Genomic DNA, 26,509 nt, shown 5'->3' on the forward strand with positions numbered 1-26,509 from the left:
GCTCCGATCGCATGGTTCGCCCAGGGCGCCAGGTGCTGGCAACTAGCCTAGGGCCGCCCCCATTCGGCCTGCTCCCGCACCGGTAACACAGCCACCAATACAACTAACACGGGGCCAGGATGACTGAGCAGCGCGCACGTGGGAACGCAGGCCGGCGACACGCGCGAGGGAGGAGCCGGCCGAGCCCTGCGCCTTTAAGGCGCGCCCCGTCAAGCCCCCGCTCGCTCGCGGCGGGGCGGGCAGCGCCGCCCGCATCGAGCACGGGAAGCGCGAGGCGGAAGGAAGCGGGCCTCGCACGCTCGCGGCGCCCGCTGCAGCTGCAGCGTCGGCGGCCCCCTTCGCGCGGCGGCCGGCCCGGTTCCTGCAGGGGCTCCCGCGCCCGGAGATGGGCGATGTGGCCGCTGCGAGCGCTCCGCCACCGGCCCGCCGCGGCCCTCCGAGCCTTGGGCTGCCATCGCGGGGAGGCCGGGCCGCCCCAGCTTCGTCCGCCGCCTCTGCAGGGGGATCGGCGCCGCCGCGGCGCGGCCGGCTCCTCTCAAGACGCCGCCTGTACGTCTCTGCCCCTACCGCGGGCCCCGGCTCGTCTTCGTCACCCTTTCTGAGAAAGCACATAAAACCCCGATACGCTGCGCCTTGGCCGTCCGCTCGTTCGAAAAATGCGGACGCCCTCGCAGCTGGCATGCTGTCCCCCGCACGTAATCCAGACCGCCGTGCCGCAAGCGCAATCCTACGCGTATTTAGAGAGAAAGCCCTGCCACTGCCAGCATTCCCTGGCTGGGGAATGCTGGGAGTCGTAGGACCTTTCTCTCTCCAGACATGCGTAGGATGGCACCCTTAAGTTCATGCCTAGTTTTGCCCTGGTGATGCTAATAGGTATACCGGCCATGCTGGGAGTTGTAGGGCGTTATAAATATGTATGGGATTGCACCCTGAACTTTGTATATATTTGCCCAAGGGGTGATGCTAAAAGGTGTACCAGCCAAGCTGGCTGGGGAATGCTGGGAGTGGTAGGACTTTTCTCTCTCCAAACATGCGTAGGATGGCACCCTTAACTTCATGCATAGTGTGATGCTAATAGGTATACCAGCCATGCTGGGAGTTGTAGGGCGTTATAAATATGTATGGGATTGCACCCTGAACTTTGTATATATTTGCCCAAGGGGTGATGCTAAAAGGTGTACCAGCCAAGCTGGCTGGGGAATGCTGGGAGTGGTAGGACTTTTCTCTCTCCAAACATGCGTAGGATGGCACCCTTAACTTCATGCATAGTGTGATGCTAATAGGTATACCAGCCATGCTGGGAGTTGTAGGGCGTTATAAATATGTATGGGATTGCACCCTGAACTTTGTATATATTTGCCCAAGGGGTGATGCTAAAAGGTGTACCAGCCAAGCTGGCTGGGGAATGCTGGGAGTGGTAGGACTTTTCTCTCTCCAAACATGCGTAGGATGGCACCCTTAACTTCATGCATAGTGTGATGCTAATAGGTATACCAGCCATGCTGGGAGTTGTAGGGCGTTATAAATATGTATGGGATTGCACCCTGAACTTTGTATATATTTGCCCAAGGGGTGATGCTAAAAGGTGTACCAGCCAAGCTGGCTGGGGAATGCTGGGAGTGGTAGGACTTTTCTCTCTCCAAACATGCGTAGGATGGCACCCTTAACTTCATGCATAGTGTGATGCTAATAGGTATACCAGCCATGCTGGGAGTTGTAGGGCGTTATAAATATGTATGGGATTGCACCCTGAACTTTGTATATATTTGCCCAAGGGGTGATGCTAAAAGGTGTACCAGCCAAGCTGGCTGGGGAATGCTGGGCGTTGTAGGACTTTTCTCTCTCCAGACATGCGTAGGATGGCACCCTTAACTTCATGCCTAGTTTTGCCCTGGTGATGCTAATAGGTATACCGGCCATGCTGGGAGTTGTAGGGCGTTATAAATATGTATGGGATTGCACCCTGAACTTTGTATATATTTGCCCAAGGGGTGATGCTAAAAGGTGTACCAGCCATGCTGGCTGGGGAATGCTGGGAGTTGTAGGACTTTTCTCTCTCCAGACATGCGTAGGATGGCACCCTTAACTTCATGCATAGTGTGATGCTAATAGGTATACCGGCCATGCTGGGAGTTGTAGGGCGTTATAAATATGTATGCGATTGCACCCTGAACTTTGTATATATTTGCCCAAGTGGTGATGCTAAAAGGTGTACCAGCCATGCTGGCTGGGGAATGCTGGGAGTTGTAGGACTTTTTCTCTCCCTAAACATGCATAGGATTGTGCCCTAAACATACTTAATAGATTGTTGATGTTTATTTGGTCAGTCGTATCCGACTCTTCGTGACTTCATGGACCAGCCCACACCAGGGCTTCCTGTTGGCCGTCGCCACGCCCAGCTCCCCCAAATCCACCAAGATTTTCTTCTGAGTAAACATGCATAGATAGGATCATGCTGTTGTTGCAGCACGTAAATTTTTAGTGGATGCCAAGATTTTAGTAGATAACAAGCTGCAATCTCTATGCATGCTTGTCTGGATTATAATAAGCCCCACTGCACTCAATGGGACCTGTTTCTGAGTAACAGGAATTTATTTAATGATTAATTTATAGCCTGCCTTTTCCTCCAAGGAGCCCATAGTGGCGTACGTGACCCTGCTCTCCTATTTGATCCTCACGCACAACCCTGTGAAGTAGGTTAGGCTGAGAGTCAATGGCTGGCCCTCAGTCACCCAGTGAGCTTCATGGCCGAGTGGGGTCTACATCCTGGGTCTTCCCAGCCCTAGTCCAAGCCGCTACACCAACGTTCATCCAGTTAGTTATGTTGATTCTGCAGTTTCTTCTCCCCTGCTCCATTTTGTGTGTACATGTGTTTATGACTTCACATATATATTATGTAAAACAGTGGTTAGTGATGTTCTTGCTTCATTTCCCCAGTGGAGTGTATGTAAAAGACCTCGAGGTTGTGTGCTCTGACTTGGGCCAAATGGGGAAGTTTGCTTCTTAAACCCAGGACATTTTAATAGGCCATTTTAACTGATACTAGTAATTGGACAACTTTGCTTCTCTTTGGGCGCTAATGACTATCTAAAGCAGGGGTGGAGCACCTTGGGCCCAGGGGCCATATCTGACCTGCCTCCAATCCCAATTTGGTCCTCTGGGGTTCCCCAAATGGCCATATCCCCTTTCCCCAGCCACTGATTGATCAGTGGCGTCCCAGCTTTCGTGCAGTTTTCCCCCCGTTCTAAAGGGTTGAAATGCCTTTCCTAAGGTGTGGTTACTGTCAGGAAGAGCTTCAAGCCAAAGTATGCTGGTATTTTTTGGCCTTGCCCTGTTTGCCTTTGGCCCAACCCGCCACTGGAATGCAGCCCCTGAGCGTTTTTCTGAAATTGAATTCAGCTCTCGGGCTGAAAGAGGTTCCTCACCGCAGATCTGAAGCCTGCATGTTGAATAAGCCGAATATGAGCCAACAATGTGATGTGGCTGCAAAAAAGGCAAATGCTATTTTGGGCTGCATTCATAGAAGCATCGCTTCCAAATCCCGGGAAGTACTAGTTCCCCTCTACTCAGCACCGGTTAGGCCTCATATGGAGTACTGTGTCCAGTTCTGGGCACCACACTTTAAGAAGGATGCAGACAAGCTGGAGAGGGTTCAGAGGAGGGCAACAAAGATGATCAGGGGACTGGAAACAAAGCGCTATGAAGAGAGACTGAAAGAACTGGGCATGTTTAGCCTTGAGAAGAGAAGACTGAGGGGTGATATGATAGCGCTCTTCAAGTACTTGAAAGGTTGTCACAGAGAGGAAGGCCAGGATCTCTTCTCAATCATCCCAGAGTACAGGACCTGGAATAATGGGCTCACATTACAGGAAGCCAGATTCCGGCTGAACATCAGGAAAAACTTCCTGACTGTAAGAGCAATATGACAATGGAACCAATTACCTGGGGAGGTGGTGGGCTCTCCCACACTGGAGGCCTTCAAGATGAGGCTGGACAGCCATTCGTCAGGGATGCTCTGACTTGGATTCCTGCATTTAGCAGGGGTTGGACTCGATGGCCTTGTAGGCCCCTTCCAACCCTACTATTCTATGATTCTATGATTCTATGTGTTGCACACAACAGTAGCCCGCTTCTTAAAAAATAAAATAAAATCCTGGGTTACTGTAAGTGAGCCAGCATGCTAGTGCAGGCACCTCTGTTGCTCTTGCTTGGTTCCTCCTGCTAGCCAGAGCAGCTAAGCAAGCGTGGGGAGTATTATGTCCGAATCTGTAACTCTGGCTTGTCTCTTCCCCGACAAGCCATAGTTGGAACCCAAGGTGGTTAATTTTGCTGCTCTGCTGGCAGGAGGAGCCAGGCAAAAGTGATCGTGATGCTGGCTTGCGCATGGTAACCCAGGGTTTAAAAACAACAACAACGGGGTATTATCCAGTATTAGTCCTACTTAGAGTAGATCCATTGAAATGAATGGGACTTAGATTTGTCATAATTAAGATAAGTCCCTTTCATTTCAATGGGTCTACTCTAAGTAGAACTAACATTGGATACTACCCCCCTGGATTATTCTGTGTGAACCGGGCACATGCCTCTAATGCAGAAATATTTGTCTTCATTCTTAAAATAACTCGGAGCCCTTGCTTTCCCTTTGTTGACATATTAATGGCACAGACTAAACAGACCAGTCCAAAAATAGCCAAATGCCGACAGGAAGTGGGGAGACTCAGGATCAAATTCTCAGTTGGCCATGAAGCTTACTGGGTCCCCTAGGGCCAGTCTCTCTCTCAGCTTAACCTACTTCACAGGGTTGTAGGGAGGATAAAAAGATGTGGGGAGACCCATGACTTGCTTGAAAAGTAGGAGGGCTATGCATGTAATAACTAACAGTAACACTTCTCTCCCGAGTTTTCGTGGTAAGTTTTGTTTGCTTTTTAAAAATCTGATAATTTTATGGTTAAAAATGTTTTTCTGCATGGTGATTGTATTGAAAGAAAGGAAGAGAAACTTAAAATAGTTCTATGCGCAGTATGGCATATGGTTTACTTAGTTTTCTTTGTTTTTAAAATGTTAAGCCAAACAAAGAATTGCTTTCTATTATGTTTTTTTTAACGAACAAAAAGTGCACCTTTAGAGCGAGCGAGCAAGAGAGAATGAAAATGCTTTCAAAAGATCAGCTCTGTTTTGTACCCTGGTCCAAGAAATATATATAGTTCTCTTATTGTCACTGTATTGTGATAGGCCTTGATTTTGTAGTTACACCCACATCAACAGATAACAGAAGTAAAAAAAAAAAAGGCATGTAATTAATTAAAAGGGTCTGCTCCACGGATGACTATTGCTATTTACAAATGGGAACTGAAACAAAATGTTGCAGTATGGTTTTCTCCTGGCCAGTATACGCCATTCCATTTTCCTCCCACTCTGTGTTTTTCCATTCCTCCCCTAACATTCACCTTTTTGAGTACACTCAGTTCCCATGGGCTGTTCCCCCGCCACGTTAGAGTTTTTCCCCCCCAAAATATTTTTTTGGACTTCTGCAAACTTTGGGTGACTTACAGCAGCTTCCTCCAAGTTGGTGTCCTCCAGATATGTTGAATTACATAGCCAATTGGCAATGCTGGCTGCAAATGATGGGAGTTGCTATCTAACACATCTGGACAGTGCCAGCTTGGGGGAAGCTGTCTTCTGCGTGACACAGGTGAAAGGTAGACAGGTCCCTGCCCCTAACCAGCTGGCAGTCTAAATTACTCAAACTCACTTTGTCCTTGGGACTTATCCACAGGAGGATCAGGCAGAGCTTTATTGGGAGTTGTAGGTCAAAACATCTGGAGCGACCCAGGTTAGGGAAGGCTAAGGGTGGGGGGAACCTGTGGCCATGCAGATTTAGACTCCAATTCTCTTCAGCCCCAGCCAGAATGGGCAATGGCCAAGGATGATGGGATCTGTAGTCTGGCAACATCTGGAGGACCACAGGTTCTCCCTCCCATCACTAATCCTTCAAAAAACGACAGCATCTCAGGTGTCTTGGTTGGGCGCCCTGAGAAGTGTGGTTTAAATTCCTGGTATAGACATACTTGCAGTACAGGCCCCCTTGCGGGCTTGTACCACTTCATTCATTTATTATATTTCTATAGTGCCCCATAGCCAAAGCTCTGGGTGGTTCACAAAGATTAAAAATGATTAAAATACATTATATAAAGATAAAAACCATTCACATAATGGCATAAAATAATAACACACACACTTTAGGATGCACATGGAAAATATGAAGACATCAACCCACCAAAATCTCCCTATGTGTGCGGAGAGTTTACAAACAAGCAGCGGGACGGTCCTACAACAGAAGAGAGGATGGTGCTGGCTCAGTTTGAAGTTCAGCATCCTCTCCTCTACAGTGCCCAGCCAGATGCCTCTGGGAACCTCCCAAGCTGGACCTGTGAGCGCAATGGCCTCTCCTGTTCAGTAGCAACCGAGGTGCATTCAGAGGTGCATTGCCTCGGAACGTGGCAGTTCTCTTTAGCCATTGTGAATAGCGGCTTCCCTGCATGTTCGAAGCACCAGCTAGTTTGCAGCTTAGCTTCTGTCTAGATTATGGAGTGTGATGCTACTTAGGCCTGTGTGAGCGTTGTTTTGTGGTTTCGGGTAGTGTTGCTCTGCTACAAGGGGAGAATTGGCACTGTTGATGGGGATGACATTGCGCCTATGACATTGCCTCTCCCGCATCCTGCCTGTGTGGCAGCCTCTCTCTGTCCACATCCGCCAGGGCCTTGTGCTGTGCAGCTGAACTTGCGAACACCTGTACTCATGCCAGAATATGACTTTCAGCGCTGCATTGGCATGCGAGCGCTTTCAGCTGACTAGGGATGGATGAATCTGTCAAGCCCGGTCTTGCTCAGGTTCTCATTTTTTAAAAGTACAAATTCCCCTGCGGAAAAGACAACCCTCAGATACTGAATCAGCACAGAAGAAGCCTAGCGGCAGAAAAATAACCCCCTCTTTTTTTGCTTTCGTTGTTATTGTTGCATTTCCCCCCCCCCCCAATTCTCATTTTTCCACCGATAGGCTTGTGCTGTCCTCATTCTGCATCTAAGGTGGGTTTTTTCCCCCTGCACAGAAATTTTACATACTTTGGTTTACATTTTTCAAAATATGCACATTCTTGTGTGCTTTTATTTTCCAAATGTGTGTATTTTTGTACATATGTATCCATGGTCTAAAGCATGTTTGCATGCATTTTCGGAATGTGTGTGTTTTTTTCAAATGTGTTTTTGTTTTGATTTGTTTTGTGAAACGCACTGCAAACTTGTTAAGGTATGGATTTCTGATGGCAAATTGCATTTGGTTTCATGTTCAGTTCTGGGAGGTGCGAATTGGGTAATCCTGCATTAAAATGTGAAGCCAGTGAATTTCTCACCCATCCCTACACCTGATCCTGTTTCCTTTTCTTCTTGCACAACAAGGAGTTATTGAAAAGTGATTAAGGGTGCACTCCTTAATGTTTAGACAGAAAAATCCCTACACCTCCCAGCATTCCCTAGCCAGCCTTGTAGGATTGTCTGTCTAAACACATGTGGGACTTCTTCCTTAGTTGTTAATACTGCTTGTAAGTAATGTTAACTGACCGGTGATATATAGTTTGCAGTCAAGTCATTCAGTTTCTGAACTTGCCGTGCATAATATAAATTGGATGAAGTATTTATTACAAGTAGGATCTGCAACAAAGTGTTGAAGTATAGAATACTTCTTTTCAGGATTCCAGCCACTCCATTCCATTCCTCCTACTCCTCACATGGTTTTCTGTCCCACCGCCTCCCGCCTAAGTTAGGCAGCATTTTATGGCTGCTAGCCACACTCAGTCTTGCCCTTTGGGCTTTTGGGGGGTCTTTTCCTAAAGATATTTTGTACTTTTGCAAGCATTGGGGTTCACCCAAGCCTGTGGATACTTCCCTCTTATGCATGGGTGTTGCAGTTTTGGTTACATATGGAATGGCGCTCACACCTTGAACACAGGAAATAGAACGAATGGTTATTATTTTTTAAATTACATTTATATCCTGCCTTTTTCTTCCATGGCGCTCATGGTGTGAATGATTCTCCCCTATATTTTAACCTTATAACATCCCTGTGTAATAGATCAGGCTGACAGATAGTATATGGCCCAGTAGTGAGTTTCCTGGTTGCGTGGGGATTTATTTATTTATTTATTGCATTTATACCCTGCCTTTTTTCCTCTTGCAAGGAACCGAAGGCAGCTTACAGTATCCTCCTCCTCTCCATTTTATCCTCACAACAACAACCCTGTGAGGTGGGTTGGGCTGAGAGTGTGTGACTGGCCCAAAGTCACCCAGTGAGCTTCCATAGCTGAGTGGGGACTAGAACTCGGATGTCCCAGCTCCTAGTCCAACACTCTTGCCACTACACCACACTGGATTTGAACCTGAGTTTCCATAGTTGATACTCTAACCATTACACCACACTATCCCTTGAGTTGTAGCGTCGCTAAAATTTAAAGAATTGTTGGCACCAGTTACACTTGAGTCTCTTACTAATTAGAATCTTTATTTTTTTTAAAAGATAAACACCTGGCAAATGGAGGAGAGAAGAAGACCATTGTAAGTATGAGACTCCCCCACGCCCCACTAATAAAGGCAACATTAATAGTATATGAGATTGTTATAAAATGCATAGGGAGGCAGTAAATATAATAGTCTTTGTGTGTTTTTGAATGCTGAAGTGCAGATCTGGTTTTTAATACCTCGCATTATATGGGAGAGAAATAATTGTTCTTGTGTAGTGCTTTTCTGAAGCAGCATGCATAAAAATGATGATTTATACAAATCAAAATCGGATGTTTTGAACTTAAAAATAATTTTTAAATTTTAAGAAATGCACACATCATAAATAAAATACTAAAAATGCAGCCCTCTTGGGTTGCTGCCCACTAGAGAGAAGCCTCTGATCTCAGAGGCTTCTGCGATTCCTCTGCCCTGCCAGGCTGCTGCCTCTGTGCCTCTCCCGAATCCAGAGGCTGATGGGTATCACCATAGGATCGTGCCCTAAATGAGCCATGCTAGCTTGTTTAAGCCACAGCGCATGCTTGGCCCAATTGGCAGAATTACTCTCCTGTCCACGGCTTGTCATGTCCAAACTTGGGTGGCATGTCTAGCTGGAGGGAGAAACAACCCTCAAATAACCCATGGGCTGTTGGGTTTAGCCTGTGATGAAGATCGATGATTGCGTGAGCTGGCTCACTGAGACGCAAAGCCTGCTTATAAAAATGACACAATATACATAATGCTCTATTTAGTTGTAAATTAACATGGCTTTAGTGGTCAGATCTGCACCACTGTTCAGGAAACGTATGAAGACGTTTCTGTGAGAAACTTGATTTAAATCAGTGGTTTAGATCAACCTTTTTCTTGATGATTTAAATCGCCTTGATTTAAATCAATCCACCCTGTTTTGAAGTGCTTGAAGTGGGATAATATAATTATCCCCATTTTACAGGTGATGATAATGATGATGATTTACATTTCCGTACCGCCCCATAGCCGAAGCCCTCTGGGTGGTTTACAGACGTTAAAACATTAAATGCAATATACAAAGTTTAAAAGCCGTTTACACGAAAGCACACAGACACTATACACCAACAACATATAACTGAAAACAACTTTGAACAGTGTCATAGCTAAAGACACATTCAGGACCACTTAAAACTGATCACGTGCCACCAAATGCCTGGGAAAAGAGATAGGTCTTAACCTGGTGCCGAAAAGATAATAATGTTGGCGCCAGGCAGACCTTATCGAGGAACTCGTTCCACAGATGAGGGGCCACCACTGAGAAGGCCCTCTCCCTCATTGATGCCTTCCGAGCTTCCCTTGGAAGAGGCACTCAGAGGAGGACCTTAGGTGCTGAACGTAGCATACGGGTAGGTTCATTTCGGGAGAAGTGTGCCATCAGGTATTGCAGTCCCAAGCTGTGTAGGAATCTATAGGTTACAGTGCAATTGCTTACATAGCTGAAACGGCACCACCAACATACAAGAGGGAGGGTATCATCGACCTTGGGGGTTTGCAGAAGTACAAAACATATTTAGGGGGGGGGAAGTAAGGGACCCCCCCCCCGTAGCAATGAGATTGGGCATGTTCAGTGGTCAGAGAATGCTGACTAACTTTGTGTGTGCGTGTGTGGAGGGGGTGGGAGGTGGAAAAATGGAATGAAGTATTCTGGAAAAGGGTTCCCACTTACTTAACATGATGTTTCATACCTGGGCATTCCGAATATTGAACGTTGGGTGCTTCAGAGGCCTTTACGCTGTTCCTGAGGCTTCTAATTTTTTTGCGCCGTAGAAGCCGTAATACAATTGTTGTGATTGCTATGGCACTAGCAATTGCTATGGTTGCATTTATGTGAACAGAGCTAAACAGGGCTGGCTCCTTCTGTATTATTTATTTACCGTAGGTATTTTTAAAACATCCTTCAATTATGTTTCCTGGGGAAGTTTACATAAAAAACAAGCAAACAGTACAACAATTAAAATGTAGATGAATAGCTTAACCTGCCTGACCCATTGAGGATAAAAATAGGATACACAGTTATATATTTTAGTTCATTATTTATGGCTATTACTAAATCGTAAAAGTACATCAAAGTACATTTTCCACGACAACATTGGAACCATAAAACATTTGTAGAATATAATGAGTGGGAGCTGCAAGAAAGTATTGCAGTGTGTATTGTTCCTGTTCAAGGTGCCAGCCAGCAAGCCAGCCATGATCTCTTCCAGGATACTCCATTCCATATTGCCTCCCAATATTTTTCTTTTCCTCCCCTAACAGACACTGTACATGCATTGGACTGTTCTTGGTTTCTGCCCTCCGTCCCTGAGGTTTTTTTTCCTCCTAAAGTTTTTTTGGGTAGTTTTGCAAACCTTGGGAATTTTCCTCACAGGCCTGCTGATACCTCTGTCTTGTGTATGGATGGTGATGATTTCACTACAAAAAGTGGGGTGGGGGGCATGAAAAAACAAAATCCTTGAGCTTTTTTGAATGCCAACCTCTCTCAACAACATATAGATAGAAAAATATGTGGATTGCTCAGCTGCACTTTATGATTGGGAAGAATACATCGCCCCCCGGTTTTCCCTCCACAAAGTTGAAGCATCACTTTTGCATCTTAGTCTTTAGCTTGCTGACCTGTTAGCATTTCATTTAGCATTCCAACCTTGATGCATTTTGTTGTTTTTGTTCTCATCAGATTTGCATCGAGGGCAATATTGCAAGTGGGAAAACAACATGCCTGGATTATTTTGCTAAAAATACCAACATCGAGGTGACGCATTTGAGATTTCTGTCCGAAGCTGGGGGGGGGGGGGGAGGAGGGGGGGTTGAATTTGGATCTAAGTCTGGCTACAGTCCTAAGTACATTTAACGAAGAACCAAGCCCTGATGAGCTTCTCTGAGTGAACGTGCTTAGAATTGGGTTTACGTTGTTCAGTGGAACTCCCTGTTATCTGAATATAGTTTCCCCAAATTCCTATGAATTCTGCATGTTCCTTGGACCACAACTGGTTTTCCTGGAAGGCTACGTTGAGAAGGAACTGAGCTGTGGCTGACTACACACCTGTTTCACCTCTAGGAAGGCAACAAGGGTGAAGGGAGCAATCTGCACATGGGCCAGATTTGGCTTAGGGACCTCAGTTGCCAACTAGTGCTGAGATGGGCAGATTTCATTCCTGAATGGTATACTCTATTTCTTTAGTACTAGAACCCCAATAACCCACTGGTGTGTTTAATGTACAAAGCCTGACTCAGGGTCACTTAACACAGATGAGTTATGCTTTAAATGTTAAGTGGTCCTTCATCTGCACTCTCGCTGAAGGGCCTTGTGGGATTCATTCAAGATCTACCTGGTTCAGAAATCTCCACAGGAATCCAAGCAACTAGTTGATACTAGGAATCCAAGCGGGAGGGGGGCATGGGGCAAGAAAAGTGGGAATCCAAGTGGTGGGGGCAAGAGAAGAAAAATTCTTGAAAATAAATGCCCCTGGGAACAAATGGCTCTGAGACAAGAAAAGAAAGAATTCCCGAACGCAATGACAAATGTGCCTGCAGGCCTGAAAAGGTTGCCTGTCACTTGGCTAGGTGGATGTCTTTCATCTGGCGATAACCAAGTGCAGACATGATGGCATTCTTTTCATACCTGAAGGGCTGTCACATAGAAGAGGGCAAAGACTGACAAAGTACACATGGCATTAAACCATAGTACAGGGTTCGTACGTAATGACAACCCACAATTCAACAACAACCCATCCTCAATGGTTTGTTGTTGGGTTGTGAACTCTGGATCATTTGTGGTTATCAACCCATAGTTAAACCATAGTGCAAGGTTTGCACGTAACAGCAACCCATGATTTAACCACAACGCAAACTCAACCTGTACTGGGTTGTCATTACCTGTGAACCACATCTGCATTATCAGTTGAAAACTTCCAGTAGTGAAAAATAAAAGTAGTTGAATATATATATATATATATATATGTATGTATGTATGTATTTCAAACTCAGGTTTTGACTGAACCAGTGTCTAAATGGAGGAATGTTCGGGGTCATAACCCTCTGGTAAGTTCCCAGAATTAAGTTCTTTAACTATTTTTATGTCGAAAGTACCATTGCATGTTTTAATTGTTTGTGGGTTATGGTAACTTTTGCTATTGTTCCCCTGCTACCACCTTCATCTAATATTGGTGGGGGGGGGGGGGGGCGGAATCTGATGAAAATTTCTGTAGTGACATTTTGCTACCCCAAGCCACATTTTGATGTACAGTCAGGGCCAGAAATATTGGAACAAGGATAACTGTTTTGGCAGTTGGCCTCTGTACACCACCACATGGAAGTTGAAAGGAAACACACCCAGATGGGAGCGAAGTCAGGACTTTCAGCTGTAATTCAAGGGATTTGACAAAAGTGGGGCACTAACCATTCAGGAAGTACAGCCAGTGGCATACACCCCACCCCTATCATTGGTGGCTCATAAGTAATGGAACGAATGGCTGACAAGCACCTGCATGGCCAGGTGTGGCCTGTTTCCTGGGTACCCCATGACCAATCAAGCAGATAAAAGGCCTGGAGGTGGTTCTGAGTGTTACATTTGCATTTGGCAGCTGTTCACTGGAACTCCCAACATGAGGTCCAAAGAGATGTCCATGCGAGTGAAGGAGGCCATCATTAGGCTGAGGAAACAAAATGAACCCATCAGAGAGAGAGCAAAAACAGTGTGAGTGGCCAACACAACAGTCTGGAACATCCTGAAAAAGGATTAACTGGCAAGCTCAGCAACAGCAAAAGGCCAGGAAGACCATGGAGGACAACTAAAGTGGATGACTGCAGAATTCTGCTCATGGTGAAGAGGAACCCTTTCACAACATCTAGGCAGGTCAAGAACGCTCTTGAGGAGGTAGGCATGTCATTGTCAAAATCTACAGTCAAGAGACGGCTTTATGAATGTAAATACAGGGGCTTCACAACAAGGTGCAAACCATTGGTAACGCTCAAGAACAGACAGGCCGGATTAGCCTTTGCCAGCAAACACCTAAAAAAGCCTGCCCAGTTCTGGAATAAGATTCATTGGACTGATGAAACCAAGATTAATTTGTACCAGAATGATGGGAAGAGAAAAGTATGGAGAAGGAAAGGAACAGCTCATGATCCAGAGCATACCACATCATCTGTCAAACATGGTGGAGGCAGTGTTATGGCATGGGCATGTATGGCTATTGTACTGGTGTTTATTGATGACCTGACTGCTGATAAAAGCAGCAGGATGAATTCTGAAGTGTATAGGGCTATACTTTCTGCTCAGATTCAGACGAATGCTGCCAAACCAATGCTCTTTGGTTTGTTCCATTACTTATGAGCCACCAACGATGGGTGTGTGTGTATGCCACTGGCTGTACTTCCTGAATGGTTTGTGCCCCACTTTTGTCAAACCCCTTGAATTACAGCTGAAAGTCCTGACTTCGCTCCCATCTGGGTGTGTTTCCTTTCAACTTCCATGTGGTGGTGTACAGAGGCCAACTGCCAAAACAGTTATCTTTGTTCCAATATTTCTGGCCCTGACTGTATTTCTGGGCGGTAAAATATACCCAAACAAATCCATGTGTGAGATGTCAGAAAAAAGGCACTTAAAGGCACAATTCTATTCATGTTTAGACAGAAAAAATTCCTACAACTCCCAGCAAGCCCCAGCCATTCATGCTGGGAATTGTAAGACTTTTTTCTTTCTAAAGATGCGTAGGATTCCATCCTAAGTCTGCTTCCCTCTTTGAAGTACGCCATTGGACAAGTTTTACCCAATACTGGCTGGGCTCAAAAAAATTCTCCAGTGGCAAAAATCAGTAGAAGTCCTGTACTATCTTTTTGTCCCAGTCTCTTTTTGGTTTGCAGAAATAAAACTGTATGGCCAATTGCTTCCCTGGATCTGTTTGTGTTGGAAAAGTTTACCTCAGCCTTTGACGTTCGTTGGCTGAGACAAAAAAGCATACCAATGCTGCATTTTATTCTAATAACATGTATACTGTGAAAATACAATTAAAACAAAATAACTGGGAGCGGGGGGATGCTCCGTCTCCTTACTACAGGGCTTAATGTACCAAGATGCAACACGGTGGGGGATGATGCTACAGACATACGTGCAGCTTACTATGTTGGACCGGCATACAAGGCCAATGGTAAGTTTTGAGGTTTTGTTTGTTGGTTTCTTTTAATTCTAAGAGTTCTCATTCCTGACTGAAAGAATCCCTTAGTATGTGTAATTTGCATTTGCTTGTATTTATCCCTTATTATGTCTGCTTCGCCCTCCCCTTGCCTCCCTTATTTTCTCTTTCAGTGTTGAAATTTAAATGGTGAGCTTCTTGGGACAACCACCTGTCATAAACCCTTACAGCACTCTTTAAAACACGTGTACAGCAGGAGTGCAGAACCTGGGCCCAGATGGCCACACCCCCTTTCTGCCAGCCACCATTGTGGTTTCCTGGCTTTTTTCTCTCCATTCTAATATTCATTCAGTCATTTATTTAATAGGCGATCTACGGTTGATCAAGGATTGGCTCTTCAACATCTTGTTGAGAAATATTCTTCCAGCAGCAGGGCTCTATATGCAGCCTTCACTGATTTGAAGTCAGCTTTTGACTTCGTTTCAAGGGATAGATTGTGGGAAAAATTGGAGGCCACAAATATTGATTGGCGGCTGCTAGCACTCATCCGCAGCCTTTATGAAAACACCCATGTGAGGATAAGATGCAGTCGTGCGGGTCATTTATCTGGACCCATACCAACTTTTAATGGAGTTAAACAGGGGTGTATTCTAGCTCCTACCCTGTTTAACTTTTATATTAACTCCTTGGTGAAAGATTTAGCCGAAATAAATTCCCACCCTCCCAAGCTGGCAAATAGATCTTTATCAATACCTCTTTACGCAGATGACGCAGTACTCTTGTCACTAACAAGTGTTGGCTTGAGACGCCTCCTAAGTGCACTCGATATCTATTGCAAAAAAGATTGCCTAGTAATTAATTACACCAAGTGTAAGGTTGTAGTCTTCACCAAGAGAAGAATCAAACACAGATGGCAGATAAATGAGCACCCTATTGAACAGGTTACAACGTATAGATATCCGGGTGTAACTTCCCATTCATCTGGCTCTTGGAGAACTCAAATAACCAATGCTACAGATAATGCCCAGAGGAGTATAAAGGCAGTCCTTTGCTTTTTTTTTTTTTTTTTTACACCAGGACAGCATATCCCAGCAAAAGGGGACAGCATATCCCATCAGTCATTCAGGTATTTACAGCCAAGGCCGTAGCTCAGGTGCTGTACGGTTCACATATATGGGCTTACGGCAATTATGCCCCATTTGAAATCATACAAACTAAATTTTTGAGAGCCATATTTGGAGTCTGGAGTTGTGTGCTCAATGTAAATTTATTATTAGAAGCAGGGCAAATTTCTGTAGAAGCTTATGCATGGGTTTATAAGATAAATCTTTGGTTGAAGATGATTTTCTTTCCTGTGGGATTGGCCCCATTAACTTTAATTGATGCCTTTCAGACAAAATGGATAAGGACATTCAATGAGAAGTTATGAAATCTGGGATTCTCCCCTAATGCCCTTGTAGCTCTCGGATACGAAAAAGCCAAAGTTACTATTCGTCAGCGAATCTGGGATATCAAATTGTAAAAGCTTTTAGGTTTGGCCATACTATACCCTGATTTCAGGAACAATGGGAGGGCACTCTTGCCTGCAAATTTGTCAAATCTGATTATTCCCAAATTCAGAAAGGCTTTTATGTTGGCCAGATTCAATGTTTTGCCATCTGCACTCTTGGCAGGCAGATTTAAGAGGATTCCATATCAAGAACGCTTATGCCCTTGTGAAGCGGGAGAAGTGGAGACAGTTGGACACTTTTTTTTATTGTTCTTTTTCTTTTTTTTGAATATAGTTTTATTTATTTTATCTTTATAAATGAAAAATACAATACCAAAATTACCAACAACCTGATCAATACTACAATTTCCCAACAATACAATATTCTTATGAGGACACCACAATAACAAAGACAGAAGGAAAAAACAAAAAGGGAAAGGGAGGAGAAAAGGAAGTGAAGAAAAAAGATGATTCTTTCCCCTTCCCTCCCCCTCTCCCTCTCCCTCCCCTTTAAAGAATTAAGTTTAAACTCCAATACCCCCCCAGCCTTGGATGCCATTCTATTTTAAAAACTATATCTATAACCTTAACAATCTTACAGTTTAATAAACAACCTTACATTTCAATATCATATCATCAATCTTATATCAAAGAAACAGGTCTACAATTAATTCCCAGAAGCCTATATTATTATTATTAATAATAATAAAAAATATATAGTGTTATATAATAATAAAACTTAATATCAACCTTCAACACTCAATAATATATTTTATACTAGATATATTATCTATTTTGAAATAAAAATATAAACAAAAGCAAGAAAAAACAAAAGATGAAAGAGAGTAAATGAATATATGTATAATCATTTATCTTCTGAGCTAGCTTGGATCATGTAGACTAAACACAAACAGTTAACAAAGCTTGTTTAAAGATTCCAGTTCATGGGGTTGTAACAGAATTCTCACACATTTTTACGTTCAGCCATGCCTCCACCATTTCATGATTTTGAAACTTCTTCATCTGAGCTTCAGACGCAATTAGGGATGTACGAAAGTCACTTACCTGGTCTCGCAGCTTGCTTTGCGGTGGGGGGGAGGTGCTTCGCTGCTCCACCCGAAGTTCAGGCCAGGGGGGGAGGCTTCCCGCCTCGCCCGGCCGAAATTCAGGCCGGGGAGAAGCGCCCCGTCTCCCCGGCCGCGAACTTCAAAAGAAAAAAAAAACAAACGCCCCCGTGATAGGCTACGTAACGATTAACGTAGCCTATCACGGCTAGATCTGCAAAGTCAGCCATGATAGGCTACGTTAATCGTCACGTAGCCTATCACGGGTGACTTTGGAAAAAAAAAAAAAGCGCGTATGCAAATGTCGGCCCCCATAGGGAGCCGCCATTCGCGTTTCTTATTTGGTCCCTGTAGTCTATGTAAAGATTTTCGTAGACTACGGCGAAAATAAGGGCAACGCTATTTGCGTTGCCCTTATTTTCGCTGTAGTCTACGTAAATCTTTACGTAGACTACAGGGACCAAATAAGGAACGCAAATAGCGGCTCCCTATGGGGGCCGCCATTAGCCGTGCACGCTTTTTTTTTTTTTAAAGTCACCCGTGATAGGCTACGTGACGATTCACGTAGCCTATCATGGCTGACTTTGCAGATCTAGCCGTGATAGGCTACGTTAATCGTTACGTAGCCTATCACAGGGGCGTTTTTTTTTTTTACTTTTCTTGTAATGGCGGCGGCGGCAGCCGGTCGAAAGACCTGCCGAACCGCCGCCGGGACCTGCTGCCGGGAGGGACATTCGTGAAAGTTAAGTCCCATCCCGGGGGGGGGTGGCGGGGGGCGGGGGGCGTGGCAGAGAATTTCTCCCTGAACAACCTTCGGAGGACCGAATGCGTTGGCACTCGGCCCCCCGACGTTTCAGGGAGAAATTCTCCCCCATCCCTAGACGCAATACAAAGTGTAGCAGGATATTTTAAGTAATATTGTAAGTTCATTTGCTTTGCCATATTTTTTGCTTTGGTAAATTGCCTTCTTTTATTCGCCACCTCTTTGATGTAGTCTGGAAATAACATAACTTTATCTTGTTTCCAGGAAAGGCTTCCACCCTCTCTTGCCAAATGCAGGATATAATTCTTTGTGGAGACTTTTGCAAATTGAACTATGATAATGTAATCAGTCCCTTTAGCATTTGGCACACGAAATGCCTGCTCAATATCAAGTAAATAAACAGATGGGATAGGGAGTATCTCATGCAAAAGTTAATCCACAAAAATAGGCAATTTTACATCATTAGACAGATTTTTAATCCCAATAATACGTACATTGGATCTCCTCGTGAAAGCCTCCATTTGAGAAATTCTATCAGAGGCATTTTTACAACAAATTTGTGTCGTAGTTTCATTTCCTGCCACTATTGTTCTTTTTATCGTGATCTTCGATGCACTTTTATTACCCTGATTTTACAACAAATCACTGGCAGATTTACTTAACATATTTTTTTATCTGATCAGAATCCCCATGTAACAGCAAAAGTGGCCAGTTTTTGTGCAGCTGCTATCACTTGCTGGAGGGTGTTGACAAAATAATATTATTTTAACATTGTAATAATTTTTTATATTAGGATTCTGTGTTTGTAATCATGTTGTCTTGTGTTTATGTGGTCTGACAGCACAAGTTTTGTATGTTTGTTATTATTTATGTGCTGGTCTTGGACCGAAATAAAAACATTCATTCATTCAGTAGGTTGAAATACCTCTCTTAAGGCTTAGTTATGAGCAGGAAGAGCTTTAGGCTAAAGTATGTTGGTGTTTTTATTTGTTGTTCCCACCCCTTTGCCTTTGGCTCTGCCCTGTTTTGGCTTTGGCCACGCCCACCACTGGAACGCGGCTCCCAAGAACTTCTCCGAAACTGAATTTAGCTCTTGGGCTGAAAGAGCCCAAATCAGTTCTGTTGTAAAATCAGTTCTGCGCCCCTGACTTACAGTAGGGAACTGTGTAAACCAGGGGAGGGGAACCTTTTTCCTGCTAAGGCCCGATTTACCTTAGTTGAAAACTGTTAGGGTCTGCAAAGAGCGGGGCCAGCATGAATGTGGGTGGAGTTTGAGAAGCAGACCGAGGTCTGCACGAACCTAGTCCAAGGCTGACATGTGGCAATTGGGCCGCAAGATCCCCTCCCCTGTTATAAACAGGAATCCTCTAGTCATAGGAACATAGGAAGCTGCCCTACAGTGTGTCAGATCATGGGTCGATCTAGCCCAGTACTTTCGACACTGACTGGCAGTGGCTCCAGGGAGGACAGGAGTTTTTCCTGCCCTACCTGGAGATGCTGGGGATCGGACCTGGGACCTTGTGCATGCATAGCTCTATCTCTGAGCTATGGCCTCTCCTGAGACAAGGCCAGTTAAGACTAGATTCAAAACAAAATAGAATCCTCATCCGGTGGATCTGAAGAAAAGAAAACTACTAAATGGCTCTTGACATTTTAATTTTGCAGATTTCCCCCATAAGAATGATGGAACGGTCAATTCACAGTGCGAAATACATTTTTGTAGAAAACTTATACCGAAGGTATAGTACTCAGCATTGTTGTTTTTTTTTTTTTAAGTTTGGTTCTTGTTTACATTTTGAAATTTTAGCACCTTGTTTTTAGTTTATTCTGTTGTAACTTGCATTTTACTTCTTGAATATTACTGTACTCTGTCAACCAACTCAATCCATTTTTTTGTGTGTTTCTTGATTTTATGAATGACAGATAAGGTAAACACAGTTGATTAAAATGTTGATGCACAGTGCAACTCAAGTTGGACTTTCAAATCTCATGATAACTGATCCCATTCCATACACACACACACACACACACTTTTGAAGGACATGTCTAAGGTTCATGGCATGTGGAGAATATGTTCTGAATAAAGATACCCCATAGCAAGAACCATAAGCCTGACAAACGCCCTGTTTTACATGCACATTATGTCAGTTACACATAATGAAAATTAGAGATGTGAAGGCAGGAAAAAACAGAAAAATATGTGGAAAAAAGGTGGTTTCCAAGAACCTTTTGGGTTTTTTTTCTGAAAAGATTGAACACTTTTGGATTATAAAATATTTTCTTTGAGAATGATGAACAAAATATTTAAGACAATAATGCTGCTTGGCCTGTGCTCCCCCAAAATGATTTCTAAAATCTATGTAACACGAAGATTTTTATGTAAGATGAAAGATGTAAACTTTCTGGAAATTTTGAAGTAATAGGGAATTATTTATTTTTTAATCCTCTCTGTAAGATACCCAGCATAGTTATTTTTTTCCATTCCTTATTAAAAGTATTGATATCACGTATCTTTTACTGATAGATGTTTAGAGATGCTCCGAGTCATGCTCAGTTTCCCAGCTTGTGAATATTATGTCAAGAAGATGTGCGTTCTTGACAGTTCGGCTATTATTCTGTTCCTGGGCTTGTTCTGGTTAGATGCTGTAGTACTCACTGGCCCTGTCTGCATGTAATGGTGGGTTGTGAGCCACTTCCACTTTGCATAATCAACCTCCGATCGGGCCCAATCATAGGTTGTTGGATGATGTGTGAACCTGGGCACTATGGATTATTTGTGGGTTAAAAACCCAAATTTAACCTAAGAACTAATTGTACTTACATCTCTAACCAAAATATGCAAGCTAGCTGCTGCTGTTTGTCTCCCAATATATTTCCAGTGTGGCCCTCTGTGCTGAACAATATATTTTTCTGCTCTAAAATATCTCAAAACTAAAGTGTTACTCTTCTGAAAGGGGGAGACCTGCTTGTTAGTCCACAAGGTGGCATCTGTGCTACACAGTCTCTTTGGTGATAAATTTAGGTTACTGAAAAAGGTGCAGATTTGATTATGCAAAAATATATATCTGAAAAGTCCATTGTTTGTCCCAAATTGAGAAGAAACAAGGTACATTGATTATATACACACATATGCAAAGGGGGGTGGGGAGCAAATTCATGTCTTAAAATCCAAACAAAAATGTGATTATCTAATTGCGTGTTTGTTTGGATTTTAAGACATGAATTCCCTCCACCCCTCCTTTTCATATGATATGTGTATATTGATTAAACTTGGAAGCACTGAACATCTTGTGCAGTTTTTAAGGCTGTGCATTAATTATTTTTTAAAATGACTTCGGGTGCAATCCTATGCATTTTTATACATTTTATACATTATGCATTTTGAATTCCCCAGCCCCTTTTTTCTGTCTCAACATACATAGGATTGCACCTTTAAAAGAGTTGGCAAATGGCTGCCTTTGCTTTTGTGTGTTTTACCCATAGGAACGAAGCAACACCTGTTGGATTTGTTGAATCCATTACAGCAAACTGCAGTATAGCAAATCGGCATAGTTGGTTGCATGTCAACGAAACAATATTTAAGGCTTTTGAAAGGTATAGGGTTGATGCTGGACAACTTAAATATGATTTTGAAAAGCTGAAATTCCTCCATGGTAAAGGGTGGGCCACCCTCCCCGTTTCATGAATTTCTCAATAATACAGATTGCATAGTTGCAGATAATCTTGTTTTCATCTACGTTATTTAGAACAGCCTTGTTCTAAATAAGCCATCAAAAGCTACTGGGCAGCAATTTTGTTTTTATTTGTACTAGTCTGCTAAGAGGCAAGTAGCCTGTATTTCCGAGCTGGCCGTGGAAGAGGGGGAAACTCCTTCTTTCACAGCCAGTATGGAAATGCCGGCTACTAGTCTCTTAGCAAGCTAGTAAAAATTTGACGAGTACAAAGCAGGGTGGTGGGGGAGGGAGGGATGACTGTTGTTCTCCCTCCTGCTGTGTTTCCATGCTGGTCATGAAGGAGGCTTTCCTTTTTCCGTGGCTCGTGTGGAAACCAAGCGGACTGGCACAGAAGGATGGAATGATTTGTCCCTTCCCGTATCAGCCCGCTCACTTGCCTGAATGGAAGTCCATGCATTTGCCTGCATGGAATTCCTGATTGCCTATGGGTGAATCATTAAATACTAGGCTGATTCAGAATCTCATTGAAATAGTTCCAGTGAATGGCGTTGGAAGGTGGATACAGCAGTCAGCTTATACAGAAATATTTTGGCTGGATTGTGGGTGCAGTAGAAGTCATAGCGGGTTTACAGTGGGGGTTTCCAAGGGAACAGATGTAAAATGTGTGTGTGTTTTTGGCTTCAGGATGGTACCATCTGCTATATAACAGACGGAGCTCTCTTTAGAAGTTTTTCAATTTAAGTTGCACAGCTGTGCACATTTATTCAACTATATATTTCTTATTTGTTACAGTGGGAAAATGCCAGAAGTGGATTACGTTGTATTGACAGAATGGTTTGAGTGGATCATAAAGAACATGGACGTTTCAGTTGATCTGATAGGTAAATGCATGTGTTTGGTAGTCTTTTCACATACAGCTTTCTTTGGAACCCACTCACTAGTTGGATCCCTGAGGTGGCCGGGCCTTGTAGTGTTCATCCTGTATTTAAGGGGGCTAGCAGCCTATTATGTGAGAATGTGAAATGGAGTTCTGATGTGTTCATTCTCTCTCTCTTTCTTGAAAAAGGAAGGCAAAAGAGGGATTTCACCCTTTCCCTTCCTGCCATCTCTCTACTCTAAATTTTCCTCCATGTTGTTCTTTCCTCTGCGGAATTAAAAATGCATATTTACCCATTTTTGGAGCCCTGTAAGGTAGGTGTGTGTGTGTAGGATAAAGTGCATGCAGATTGATTTGGAGCAGAGACACAGTGCACAGACGGATGATGAAGTGCTCCCCGCCCCCCAGCGATGGCATCCAGGCTCACTGAGGGCGCAGTCCTGTTGGGATGGTTGTAAGCCTCCAGACTCAGCCATCCAACGCAGAGCAGGAGGAACAGCAGAGGCGATCTTTGCTTCTGCGCTCCTCTTGCTCTGTATTTCGGCTCTGGAGCAGGAGAAAAGGAGGCTGGGGAGGCCTGGAGGTACGGCATAAGCCGGCCTCCTCTGCCCCCTCCCCACCCACCCACATCTTCCCTTTCCCCCCTCTCTGAGTTCGCCTTTGCAGCCTCGGAGAAGCAGCTGGGGAGGTTCTCTCTGTGCCAGCTGCGGAGGCATGGGCAGGGAGTTCTATCCTATAGCCCTCCAGACTCTAGGGGCCACAGGATTGCTCCCTTACACACATTTCTACATAGCGTTGTTGCTCTGTCAGTGTGAAATACCTAGATTTGTTACTGAGGTTCCGGATCTGCTCAGGTAAGGAGCAGCGAGCTGTAAAAGTAATTCCTCTCCGAGCCTTCACGAACAGGGCTGGAAGACTGATGACGGTTAATAAGTTTTTTTTTTTTTTAAATGGCAGTTTACCTACAGACCTCTCCTGAGATATGTTACGAGAGACTGAAAAGGAGGTGCAGGGAAGAAGAGAAGGTCATTCCTGTGGTAAGGAGGAAGTCGACTTCTGGCATTTTGGAGTGGGTTCCCCCCATGGGCCTTAAAAGCTGATTGTAGAAGGACGTGACTGGGTGGAAAGAGAGAGGAAAGGAGGTCTGATGCCAGCAAGTGTGTGTGGTGCATCCTCTGTGCAGGAGGAAGCAAGTTCAGAGCTAAAAGGCCCACTGTCACTAGTCCCCTTCACATGTTAATCACCCCAGTGTCTGTGCGGCGTCCCCCAATGCATGGCACCCCCTTCTCCGAGGCCAGGCATGGGCATATGCAGGTGGAAGCTCTATGTGCACAGACCTCGACACGAGCTGGATCCGTCCCAGCTTGTGCGGAAGGCTTCGCGCCTTGGCAAACACATGGACAGCAGGGGAAGCCGTATGATGTTGGGCTGGGGCCATTGAATTCTCTTTTCTTACCTTCGGACACAACAGGTTGCTGCTAAAACACAGCAGTTGGAAATTTGGGTTCCGAGGGCTTGACGGGGCAGCAGATGAGAGACAGCTTGTCATATGAAATATATCACACATTAATTTGGCCTGCATGATCATCACCTGTTGGCAACAGCATTTGGAATGTTACCCCTTAAACCAAAAGGAGCATTTGTATGACATAAATGACTCATACTTCTTCAATGTAGTAAGAACGTGCAGAACGATCCCCTTTGCTACCCCATCCCCTACCCCAAGGCCCCCATCCCATCAGCTTTTGAGACGTGGCAGGCACAGTTGTTACCGTACTCATACGCTGGATGTCACACAGGAAATATAGCAGTAACAGCTCAGTCATAACCTTTAAAGAATATAGGGCAGCCTTTTTCAACCGGGTGCCTTCTAGATGTGTTGGACCAGAGCTCCCATTATCCCCAGCCTGGCTGGGGATGATGGGAGTTGTAATCATAAGAACCTAAGAAGAGCCCTGCTGGATCAGACCAAGGGTCCATCTAGTTCAGCATTCTGTTCACGCAGGGTCAAACAGCTGCCCATGTCACAAGTAGGACATGAGTGCAACAGCACCCTCCTGCCCATGTTCCCCACCAACTGGTGTACTTATTGCCTCTGGTACTGGAGGTAGCACATAGCCACCAAGACTAGTAGCCATTGATAGCCTTCTCCTCCAGGAATTTGTCTAACCCCCTTTTAAAGCCATCCAAATTGGTGGCTATCACTATATCTTGTGGTGGCGAATTCCATAGTTTAACTCTGTGCTGTGTGAAGAAGGACTTCCTTTCCTCTTTCCTGAATCTCCCACCAATCAGCTTCATGGGATGAGCCCATTGGGTTCTAGTATTATGAGAGAAGGAGAAAAATGTCTCCCTATCCAGTTCCTTCACACCATGCTGTTCATCATCGAGCTATTCATCAGCTCTGTGTAGTCCATCATATCTGGAGGACACCAGGTTGGAGTAGGCTGATGTAGGGAAAAACAGAACACCCATTTCTCTCCCTTCCTCTTGTAGAGCCCAACTGGATATCAGGGAAAAGTAACAAAAGAGAGCAGGTAAAGGCAATGGGGGAGGAGGAGGAAGAAGAGGGGAAAGATTCCCCCCCAGCATTTTTAATTATCTCCATTCTTAAAAAGAACTTGTAGAGCTGAAAAAGTTGCAGAAAAGGGCACCCAAAAAGATCAGGGGGCTGGAGCAACTCCCCTATGAAGCCAGGTTACAGTGTTTGGGGCTTTTTAGTCTAGGAAAAAAGTGAGTATGCAGGTGGCATGATAAAGGTGCATAGAAAGTGGAAAAACGTCTCCCTCTCGCATTATATCAGAACCCAGGTTAGTAGCACCCAGGGCTACTAGCCCTGATGACTATGTGCTGCCTCCAGTACCAGCAGGATGCTGGACTAGATAGGCCTTGGGCCTGATCCACCAGGGCTCTTCTTACATTTTTACGAAGCGCTAATCAAATCGAATGGGAGTCTTGGGCATCACTTTCAACTGCTTTGCATTTTGCATCTCGATTACACGAATGGGTATGAATTGAATTCTTCCAGTATTCATTGATCAAACTACATCTACATCTTACAAGTTTTGTGTCTGCTGAAACAAACAAACAAACAAACAAACACAAACATCTCTCTCCCCCCCCATCCACCCCCGCACCTCTTTTTTGGATAGGAATATTTAGAAGCTATTCATCAGCTCTATGAAGATTGGCTCATTAAACAAACACTGTTTAAAGTTCCTTCTCCAGTGCTTGTAAGTATATATATTCATGATTTTGTTTTAAAGCCCTGTGTGCATTTTTATTGATATTTGTAGCAAGAAGTGCCCCTCCCTCCCTTTGGCTTTATTTCCAGCACCCCATCCCAGATCAGCTCAGACGAACTTGCAGAGTTTCTCCGGTTTTTGCTTGAATCTCTAGAAGGAAGGAGGACTTTTCAACAATGTCATAGTGGACACAGCTGTTGTTTAAACCATGTGTTGCCCCTCCAGATATGAGGTGACATTCCAGTAGAGGGCATTAAAAGAGACTTGGTGAATCACCGTATAAAATGAGAGCCACCTGCCACATTTGTACTTTGCTTTAAACCAAAAGGCAGGTAAAGAAATCAGGAGGTGATAGCTTCGTCTGACATCCAAACCTGGGATCATGGCTCAGTGTACCCAAATAAGCCAGGATTTGTAAGCCAGCTGTAAACCAGGGTTTATTGATGGCATATGTATCTTGGCTTGTTTGGACACATTTCACCGTAAGCCTGGTTTCGGATATCCCATGAAGCTATCCCTTCCTGGTTTGTTTCCCTGCTCTTATGAAGGGAGGAGTGAAGCAGGAACAAATGGGCTAAGTGTGCTAGCATGCACTGCTTATTCTCATCGTGGTTTATTAAGCGGGGATTCCTGACTTAAAATGATGTGCAAAGGTGGCCAGTGTGGTGGAGTAAGGAGTGTCAGACT

General features: G+C 44.4%; 1 protein-coding gene across 1 annotated transcript in view; it reads left to right on the forward strand.

Moving 5' to 3' along the window:
• The first annotated feature begins 256 nt into the window (after nt 1-256).
• Nucleotides 257-26,509, forward strand: part of TK2 (thymidine kinase 2) — a 31,681-nt gene continuing 5,428 nt past the window's right edge. Inside the window, exons 1-9 of the mRNA XM_084813262.1 lie at nt 257-549; nt 8,569-8,606; nt 11,254-11,328; nt 12,564-12,617; nt 14,636-14,725; nt 19,692-19,765; nt 22,493-22,581; nt 23,535-23,614; nt 25,730-25,810. Coding sequence (XP_084669388.1) covers nt 393-549; nt 8,569-8,606; nt 11,254-11,328; nt 12,564-12,617; nt 14,636-14,725; nt 19,692-19,765; nt 22,493-22,581; nt 23,535-23,614; nt 25,730-25,810 — 738 coding nt within the window. The 5' untranslated portion in view covers nt 257-392. The remainder of the gene's footprint in view (nt 550-8,568; nt 8,607-11,253; nt 11,329-12,563; nt 12,618-14,635; nt 14,726-19,691; nt 19,766-22,492; nt 22,582-23,534; nt 23,615-25,729; nt 25,811-26,509) is intronic.

The sequence above is a fragment of the Heloderma suspectum genome, chromosome 8, assembly GCF_057233095.1.
Source record: "Heloderma suspectum isolate Gila_16-S chromosome 8, 16-S_ref, whole genome shotgun sequence".
Taxonomy (NCBI): domain Eukaryota; kingdom Metazoa; phylum Chordata; class Lepidosauria; order Squamata; family Helodermatidae; genus Heloderma; species Heloderma suspectum.